General features: G+C 38.8%; 1 protein-coding gene across 1 annotated transcript in view; it reads left to right on the forward strand.

Moving 5' to 3' along the window:
* Window positions 1–10,292, forward strand: part of LOC149531866 (uncharacterized) — a 37,527-nt gene extending 27,235 nt beyond the window's left edge. The window contains exon 3 of the mRNA XM_089808533.1: window positions 9,861–10,292. Within this exon, the coding sequence (XP_089664659.1) occupies window positions 9,861–10,005 (145 nt within the window). The 3' untranslated portion in view covers window positions 10,006–10,292. The remainder of the gene's footprint in view (window positions 1–9,860) is intronic.
* Window positions 10,293–10,684: the final 392 nt, after the last annotated feature.

Genomic DNA, 10,684 nt, shown 5'->3' on the forward strand with positions numbered 1-10,684 from the left:
TTCTCACTACACATAGTTCTTTGCACCATCAAGTTTTCTCGAGCCTCAAGATCACTCGAAGGATTCACTGGTTCACCTTGAACTATACCATTTCTGTTACTATTTTCACTTTTGCCAAAGTATTTACACTCAAAGGATCTATGCCCCTCTTTACCACATCTGAAACAATTACCTCGAAGGCTACCTCTAGGGTGAGAATTACGTCTTCCTTGGTAAGAACTAGTGCCTCCTTGGTAAGAGTTACCACCTTTCCACTCAGATTTACCCTTATCTTGCGTAGAATTGTCAGATTTGCTACTTTTTCCATAGGATCTACCTCTGCCTTCACTCATGCTTCTTTGATAAGATTTCCTCAACTTTTAGAGCATATTGATATGCATCCTCTACACTATCCAATTTCACAAAGCTTATCTCATCCCAATACCAGATCTTAATCCATTCAGGTACCTTGCAGCTTTTTCAACCTCATCACCCACATGTCCGGATCTGATGTCCAATCTATAAAATTCCTTAGCGTACTCCTTCACTGTCATGTCCTTTTGTCTTAGATTTTGCATCTTCCTTAACAAGCTACTTGGTAATCAGCAGGAAAGAACTTTTTCACCTTGTTCACCATTTTCAACCAAGTTTTGATCTTTTCTTTTCCTCTTCCCTATCTATTAGTTTGTAAATGTTCCCACCATAGTGAGGCATGACCTTTTAGCCTAGTGATTGCAATGTTCATGTTCCTATTATTAGGCATTCTTTCAAACTCAAAGAACTTCTCCATATCAGAGATCTGGCCAACACAACATTGGTATCCAACTTTCCATCATAAGGAACAACTTCCATAGTAGGCTTTAAATGTGCCCTAGACAACACTCTCAACAATCTTTCCTCGTCTTGATCTTCCTCAGGCTCAGGATTAGGGTTTGGTGCCACTGCTTCATCATCACTCACATCATCAAGATGCTCTCCTCTCCTCTGGGCTATCTCTACAACGTCTAATCTGGCTGTAATTTGTCTCAACATGTCCAATATGGCATTATTAGCATTTCCTCTGCCTCAAACCATTTTGTCGAACAGGGTCTTGCAAGATTATAACCCTCTGCCAGTTATAGGTCAAATTTGTAGATCTCCTACCCTACAACCAAAAACTAATCAGGGTTCTACACGATCCAATCTCCTCAAGGACAAAGCTCAAGCTCTGATACCACCTGACGCAAAGATGAATGGAGGATTAGGGCCAAAGGCACAGCTAAATGTCCAAAACACCTTGTTTATTGAACACAATGGAAGTAAATATCAAAAAACAACACCAAGGAGAGAAGAAACAATACTATATCCTTATTGATTCATCAAATATTAACAAACATGCCTGGATGTGAGGCCTTTCGGGTTATGACCAATACAAAATCAGATATACATCAAAACGCATCCAACATGATATAGTTGTGATTAGATATCTTGACTCTCGCTTGCTAACTTCTACGATTCTTGTACTTGCACTCCTCTCTTCTCCAAACCTAAACTAGACTTGCTACTTTCCAAAATGACTTACAAAAGATTCTAGATCTTTACAATAGAGAAGGCCGACCTCAATTGGGTTTGCACACATCCCAATGCACGATCCTTATATTAAATTCATGACTGAAATTAAATAACCAAGTCGGCTCTCACTAAGAACCAATCATAGACAAACTTGATCAAAGAAGGAACCAGGCATCAGCAAACCAGCGAGCTCACTCGACACTTGAAGGATCTTAGTAACCACAAGCCTCGACCAAAACAAGAACTTGGCTAGCACAGGGAACTCGGCCAGCACGGGGAACTCAGTCATCACTGCAACTTGGCAATAATTGTGCTCAACTAATATAGGAAATTGGCAATAATTGCAGCTCAACAATAATTGACAGAATGCACAAAAATGAACAAGATAATGAGGCAACCTAGGATGCTCCAGCATCACTTATTTTGGAAAGTTTGCCTACTAGTGAGTTAGCCCCTATTATTACACGGGATTTTTAAATTTCATCCACTTCATTAAGCAAATTTCTGATTTGTTTGATATACTTATAAAGATACAATGCATCCATACTCTCTTTTGCAATTCCATCGACACAACTATTTGAGAGTTCTCTTCTTCGTGTAGCTTTCGGATGCCGAGCTTCCCTCTTAGCAATAATGCTTCAACATCCGCAAGACACTCAACTTGATTATTAGTTCCATCTGCAACCCATTTTCCACAGAATGCCAAAATGCTTCTATCATTAGATATGCCCACAACTCCAATACAAGAGGGGCGCGGGCACTCTTGGAAGCCCCATCAAAGTTGATCTTAGTCCACCCTGGATCAGGTGGAAACCATGAAACACTAGGGCTTTTGGGAAGAGATTCAACTCTCAAAGGCCCATTAATGGGCCAAAATTTAATATTATCATTTATATATAGCAGGAAATTATTATTTTGTGAGATGGAGTGTCCTTTAAAACCATTGTTAATTATCCTGTTCGCACCTTTTGTGAAACAATCACTCTTGATAGTTGATAACTAATATAATTCTCATTATTTAGTAACGTGGTTAGATTTTGTCAACTTGAAGATTTGGAGTTGTGCTCTAGTGTAATTTTTTTCCTTTGTGGATGTCACTTTGAACAAGCCCTTTGTCTTTTTATGCAACAGATACTTGAGGTAAGCTACATGAGAGAGTCATAATTGAAACTGAATTTTTTTATAGAAGAATGCTCATTCGATTAATGTGGTAATATTTGTAAGTCTGAGATCAGCTTCTAAGAATGCTTCTTCATTTGAAAAATATCTCGATAATGAGTAAATTGTATTAGAGATATAAAAGATTGCAAAATTCCAAGAGATTATATTCAAAATATAGTAAAAGATGGTTTATGAAGGGTCAAGTTTGCCAATTTTTTATGTGGCACAAATGAGTTATTTAAAAAAGAAAACATGCCAATAAAGTTAGCTTGTAAATATTTTAGAATGATTTGGGTCCAATAGATGGTACTAAAATCATGTTGGTGAAGGAGCTTGTATTGTAGTCGTGTTAACATCTTCACTACCACAGGGATTCAGAATTGTACAGGAATAATATGGAGTACAAAGATAGGCTGCCTTCAGTAATGTCCCCATCTTTTTAGCAACTAAGTGGAGTTCTTAGCCTTCACGTTCTCCAAAGGCTAAGTGGAGCATAAGGGGAAAATAAAATTAATTTCCTATAAATTCATTAAATAAATTAAAAATTAAAAGGTAACTTTATATTTAATTAATTTAATTAATTATTGTATTACAAGGAAGAAGCTTCTAGAGTGTGTATTAATTATTGGAAAGGGGGAAGCCTCTAATAATTTAATTTTCTAGAAGCACAATTAATTAGTGTATTGCAAGGAAGGAGTTTCTAGAGAGTGCATTAATTATTGGAAGGGGGGAGCTTCTAGTACTTGCAGTTAATTAATATTTGATTTCCTTCTAGAAGGGTGTAGGGAAAGTATAAATAGAGGTGGGAGCTTCATTGTTTAGCATCGGATGATGGTGAATTGCATTTGATAGTAACTTGGATGTACAATTTTGTTCTTGGCATTAGAGGACGTTTATCCTCTCTTGTGACATTCTAGATGTCATTCCCTTGGGGTTTGGCATTTGGAATTCATTGATATGTATTTGATTTTATCAGTTTGAAAACTAATATTGTTTTAGCAGTGGTGCAATCTTTAGTTTGCATAAATTCCTTCTTGTTCATGTTATGCAAAGACATTACAATCTCTTTCAGTAATTGGTTTAGTTCTTGGGCATTTTTAGGGTGCCCATTACAGTGGTATCAGAGCTATAAGTCTTGCCATCCTGTGGAGATCTTAAGCAATTATGTGTGAGCATGTGACAAGGGCTTTGTAATTTCTACAATACCAAAGCAAGACAAAGTAGGAGTTCAGACTTGTAGAATGAATAGGGTAGTTCATCCGTGCAGAGGGACATACAATCTAGTCATACAGGGAGAGAGGAGATATTCTTTGAACAAGACAGCAGTATGGGTGGCCGAGATGATAGGAATATAGGATTAGATGGAGGCAGGAATACCGGTTCAAATCAGGAAAATGTAATGTTCAGGTTACTGGGTACATTAGAGGAGGGGCAGCGTATGCAACAGGAGCAGAATAGGTGAATGGATATGATGCAATAGGAGTAGAATAGGCGAATGGATATGATGTTGCAGCTTATGGCTAGACAAATGGGCATCAATATTAATCCAGGTGATGCCAACAATGGAATCAACAATAATAGGGGCAATGATCATGGAGGCCGAGGCAACATTAATGGTAATAATGGACATGACAACAATGGGAATGAGGCTGATAACTTTAGACATGTTGCACGCCCAGCTTGAACAGCCAGCTCGAGACCTCTTCTACCCACCTTCCCACCTAGAGATCCAGTTCAACCGGTTAATGAACCATAGTTTATGGAGTTACAGGATCAGTTCAGGAGGGATTGGGAGGCTAGTGCACTGGAGTTTCAGGCGGACATTTCTCTCAGAGATTACATGGACTTGAGGATGAGACACATGCTTAGGTCAGGAGGAAGAAGTCAAAACCTTGAGTTGAGAAAGAAAGTTGGTAAAGTTTCTTTACCTTATTATGATGCTTCAGGGAAGATGACCACATGAGCTTGGGTTCAGAAGATGGATACATACTTGCAGCTGAATCCTATCCCTGAGGAGGAGGCTATAAAGTATGCAGCTATTCACTTGGATGGACCAGCACATGAGTGGTGGCACCATGGCATGGTAACCTTGGGACATAATCAGATCACATCTTATAAGGAGTTCACTGAGAAGCTCATAGAGAGATTTGATACCAGGGATCTCGAATTACAGTTTAAGGAGTTGGCACAACTCAAGCAATGGGGATCAGTTGAGACGTATATTAGTGAGTTTCAGAGGTTAGTTGTGTTGGTCACAGATATTTCAGAGAGGAGGTTAGTAGTGTTGTTTATGGATGAACTCTCAAAACCCTTGCGAGGTTGGGTCAAGGGGCATGACCCAACTACGTTGCAGGAAGCTACTAAAAAGGCTTGTGACTTAGCACCTTCTTCATTTAGGAGCAGATTTCAGCACAAGGATTCTTACATGAAAAAGGACAAGGAGAAGGACAAAAAAACTTTTCACAAGGATGCTCAACCAAAAAGAGATAAGTTGGATAATGACACCTTGAATGATTTAAGAAAGAAGAAGTTATGTTTTCATTGCAGAGAGCCTTGGGATTTATCTCATAAGTGTCCTCTCAAGGCTTAGGGCAAATCAAATGGAGTATTTCTCAACAGAGGAGTCATAGTCAGAGAGGGAGGATCAACACTCTAATTCAGATGAGGATAGCACTATAGAGGAGAGGCATTCTTGAGGATGAGAAGTCATTAACACGATTAACGGGGGCTCAGAAGGCAATCACATTTAAGGTCAGGGGTACTATCCAAGGGCAGAAAGTGATCTCACTCATTGACACTGGGGCTACACATTATTTTATAGATGCACAATTGGTAGCCAAGAGAGGTCTACAGATCGAGGAGCACGCCGAGTTTAGAGTCATGGTAGCTAATGGTGACAAACTGTTATGCACTCAGAAGATATCTAATCTTCACATCAGGTTTGGAGATGGTTGAGTTGGAGGATGAGTTCTATGTGGTAGACATGGGAGACTATGATGTCATCCTCGACATGACATGGATGGCCTCGCTAGAAGAGTTCACACTTAACCTAGCAAAATTGGAGATGAGGTTTCAACATGAGAAGAACTGTTTTACTTAGAGGACTTTCAGATGGGAGTTGCAGAGTAGTTTCCCTGAGGAGAATGCAAAAACTTTTTCGGCATAATAACATAGAGTGGGCAGCAGAATGTTAGACTATGCCAACTTCGCAAGAGCCATAGGTGAAGAGTCATCCCCCAGATATCTAGGGGATACTTGACAGGCACACTAAGGTATTTGGCAAGATTTTGCATGGGGTTCCTCCTGACAGGGGGATAGAGAATGTTATTGAGCTCGAGGAGGGAGCCAAACCAGTTATGATTACTCCCTATCGTCATCCTAAGAAACATAAGGATGAGATAGAGAAGACAATTAAGGAGTTGTTGGAAATAGGGCATATTAGGCCTCTTAGTAAGAGCCTTTTTGCTTCAACGGTAGTGTTGGTAAAGAAGGATGGGACGATTTGCATGTGCATCAATTACAGGGCATTAAATAAGAAGATCATTAAGAAAAGATACCCCATCCCATGGATAGATGAGCTAATTGATGAATTACATGGTGCATGCTTTTTTACAAAGATAGATTTACGGTCAAGGTATCATCAGATCAGGATGAGGGAGGACATTGAGGAGATAGCTTTTCGGTGTCACCATGACCACTTAGAGTTTTTGGTTATGCCATTGAGAGGAGCATTTACAACATTTTGAGATGGTGTTGTCCACTTTGGAGAAAGAGTCACTGTATGCCAAGGAATCTAAGTGTGAGTTTTGGATGACTGAGCTACTATACCTTGGGCATATCATCAACGCAAAAGGAGTTCGGGTAGATCTTGAAAAGATTAGGGCTACTGTTGATTGGCCTACTCCTACAAATCTTACATAGCTTAAGGGATTCTTTGGTCTCTGCGGGTTTTACAAGAGATTTGTTAAGGGATTTTCATAGATCGCTGCACCCTTGACAAACCTTATAAGGAAAGGGGTCTTTGCATGGACAGGTTCAGCTCAGAGAAGCTTCGATCATTTCAAGAAGGTGATGTCATCATGTCCAGTACTAGCTCTACCAGATTTCACAAAGCCATTTGAGCTTCATTGTGATGCGTCAGGAGATGGGATTGGGGTAGTCTTGATGCAGGAAAAATATACCCATTGTTTTTGAGAGCAGGAAGCTCCGTGGAGTGGAGAGGAGCTATTCCATCTATGATCGAGAGATGTTGGCTATTATGCATGCATCGGCTAAGTTTCGGCCCTACCTAGTTGGGGGAAAATTTGTTATCAAAACTGATCACAATAGCATCAAATACTTTATGAGCCAATGTGACTTGAGTGATAGACAACAGAAGTGGATTACGAAGTTACAGGCCTATGACTTTGACATTGAGTTTGTCAAAGGTAAGAAGAATGTGGTGGCAGATGCTTTATCTATGAGACCTCATATTTGTGCTCTAGCTGAGATTACAAGGGATTGGAGAAATAAGATCACAAAAGAGTATGCGAGGGACACTTGGGCTTCTGGAGTAATTGTAGGCACCATACATGATGATCGTTACGTGGTGATGGATGGATTGATTAATTTCCAGGGTAGGATATATTTGATTCCTTCATCATAGTTTAGGAAAGTAATACAGAAGGCATTTCACGATGCATCTATAGTTGGACATCTAGGGGTCTTTAAGACCTACAGGGATATCAGTGAGCGGTTCACATGGAAAGGGCTCAAGGATGATGTTTAGAAGCATGTCAAGGAGTGTGTAGTTTGTCAGCAGAATAAGGGAGAACACACATCCTGCAGGGTGGTTACAACCTTTGCCCATTCCGGATAGGAAATGAGAAAGTATTTCCATTGACTTCATCACCGGGTTACTGCGAGTATAGGGGAAAAATTGCATCTATGTGATTGTTGACCGGCTGACAAAGTTTGCTCACTTTTTTGCTATTCCATCCACTTACATAGCAGCATAGGTGGCCGATCTTTTCTTTAGAGAGATATTCAGGTTACATGGGCTACCTAGTTTTATTGTCAGTGATCGAGATAGTAAATTTATGAGTACTTTTTGGCAGGAATTGTTTAGGTTGCGTGGTACAGATCTTACACCCAGCGCTAGTTATCATCCATAGACAGATGGATAGACAGAGATTGTGAATAAATGGGTGGAAGGATATCTGAGGAACTATGTGACCGCACAATAGAGGGCTTGGGTCAAATGGCTACATATGGGAGAGTACTGTTATAACACCACTTATCATATGTTCATCAAGATGACTCCATTCATGGCACTGTACGGTTATGAAGCACCTAGTTTCATAGATCTGGTTTTGGGGGATAGTAGAGTGCCCAAAGCAAAGCACTTCCTGAAGGATAGGATATTTTGAGGGTGCTCAAGGAGAATATTCAGCAAGCTCAAAATCAGCAAAAAATGTATGCTGACCAACACCGGATAGAGTGCAACTTCAAGGTTGGGTTATGGTTTACCTAAGGCTACAACCATACAGACAATCATCACTCAAGAAGAGGGGAGCAGAGAAGTTGAAGCCTAGGTTTTATGGCCCCTACAGAGTGATTCGCAAGGTGGGCGAGGTTGCTTATGAGATTGAGCTTCTAGAGGGCAGTCGGGTGCATAATGTGTTTCATGTGTCAAGGCTTTAAGAGAGCTATCAGTTAGAGAGTTGTGCCTTTTGTAGAATTGCCACCATTAGATGAGGAGGGAAAGCTCGTATTGATTCTTGAGAGACTATTTTGGATACTAGGGAAATGACTCTGCGAAACAAGTTGATTAAAGAATATTTAGTCAAATGGAGATATGTGCTAGAGGAAGATGCCATTTGGGAGAGTGAGCAGGGGCTACAACAAACAAGACTGAGATTGTTTGAGGACAAGCAATTTCAAGGAGGGCAAGCTGTAATGTCCCCATCTTTTTAGCAACAAAGTGGAGTTCTTAGCCGCATAAGAGGAAAATTAAATTAATTTCCTATAAAGTCATTGAATAAATTAAAAATTAAAAGGTGACTTTATATTTAACTAATTTAATTAATTATTGTATTACAAGAGAGAAGCTTCTAGAGTGTGTATTAATTATTGGAAAGGGGGAAGCCTCTAGTAATTTAAATTTTTTAGAAGTACAATTAATTATTGTATTGCGAGGGAGGAGTTTCTAGAGAGTGCATTAATTATTGGAAGGTCCGGGAAGCTTCTAGTACTTGCAATTAATTAATATTTGATTTCCTTCTAGAAGGGTGTAGGGAAAGTATAAATAGAGGTGGGAGCTTCATTGTTTAGCATCGGATGATGGTGAATTGCATTTGATAGTAACTTGGATGTACAATTCTGTCCTTGGCATTAGAGGACGTTCATCCTCCCTTGTGACATTCTAGAGGTTGTTCCCTTGGGGTTTGGCCTTTGGAATTCATTGATATGTATTTGATTTTATTAGTTTGAGAACTAATAATATTTCAGCAGTAGTCAAATTTTCTGTTTGCATGAATTCCTTTGTTTATGCTCATGTTGTGTGGTTTAAATTTATGCAAAGACATCACAATCTCTTTCAGCAATTGGTTTAGTTCTTGGGCATTTCCAGGGCGCCCATTACACCTTCCTTGAGTTCTAGTAAAAGATTGATTATTTGGCTTAAATTAAACCTAAAAGGTGCTATAATGTGCTATAGGTGTGAACACCAAAATGGCTGCAATACATAGAGTAGACCATTTTTTACTTCACACTCCATTTGAAAATTTAATGCAAATTTTTTTACTGGTTGCAAAGTAGTTAATTCCATATACATGGAAGATTCGAATTGTAAAAATACTGGATACTCTTGTAGCTTTTCATATTAATTTGTTTTAATTTAATTTATTTTCTATTTTCAATCCAAGTCCTATGTATCCAACTGTTGCAATTATTATGTGTAATCCTTCTAATCAAATTATTGGGGTCTAAATTTTATGTCGTTTGGATGATGTGAGTAGCATATACCTTTGCTGCCGTGTGCATTTTTATGGCAATCATCTTGTGTCATGTATGATGCTTTCTTTCTCCAGGAGACTGTATTGCCCTGGTGTTTATCTTTGTTTTCTCCCTTTATGTGTAAGTTTTTTCTTGCATGCAATTCTGAACAGCTCTGGCTTCTTATGCAACAGATATTTGATTGCATCTCATACTACTGATTATCAAAATCCATGGCTCTTGCTGAACACAATTGCTGTATTGGTGCTGGTTATCGCTAAATTTCCGAACATGCACAAAGTAAGAATTTTCGGAATCAATGCAGATTATCCTACATGATTATATTGATGTTATTAGTACAATATATATGATATCTATTTTTGAAATTTCTTTTATTGCAAAATAGTTGGCTTCACCTGAATGTACAAAACGAAAAGAAAAATTGCACTATTAAAAATGCTTTAAGGCACTGTAGAAATCTGTGTGGTACATTATACAGGGACTGAAATGTATTGCTTTTCTTCCTGAGCAACTACACTTGTACAGGTTGTCTTTGTAATCTTGTAAGCAACTTTCTCAGAGTGCAGATTATGCTGTAATATAATAATTTTCTTGTTTGTGGATCACACATGCGGATATTGCATGCATGTATTAGTGAAATCTGTCATTTTGTGGAATGTAAGGTTTATTTGCACGTGTAAAGGAAACTTGGACAGTGTTCAATAATACTAGCAAAATTATATTTGCATATAATAAAATCTGATTCATAGACGACTGACAAACTACACCGAAAGTGGAGGAAATAAAAGTGACTGGCTTTCACTGTTTTTTGTGGATCTATCATTTCACACCATTTAAGCATTGCTCATGTTGAGTACATCTAATAGCCATAGAAAGCAACAAGGATATTGTTAGTTGATTCAAAGTGATTGACAAAGCTAGCAAATAAACATAAGTCGTTTGATGCTAAGGGCAGCACTTGGGATGCACATTTCATTTTGTTAGACTCAGAAGTGGT

This window comes from Cupressus sempervirens, chromosome 11 (genome assembly GCF_028749045.1).
Source record: "Cupressus sempervirens isolate cs-2001-9-10 chromosome 11, ASM2874904v1, whole genome shotgun sequence".
NCBI classification, from domain to species: Eukaryota; Viridiplantae; Streptophyta; class Pinopsida; order Cupressales; family Cupressaceae; genus Cupressus; species Cupressus sempervirens.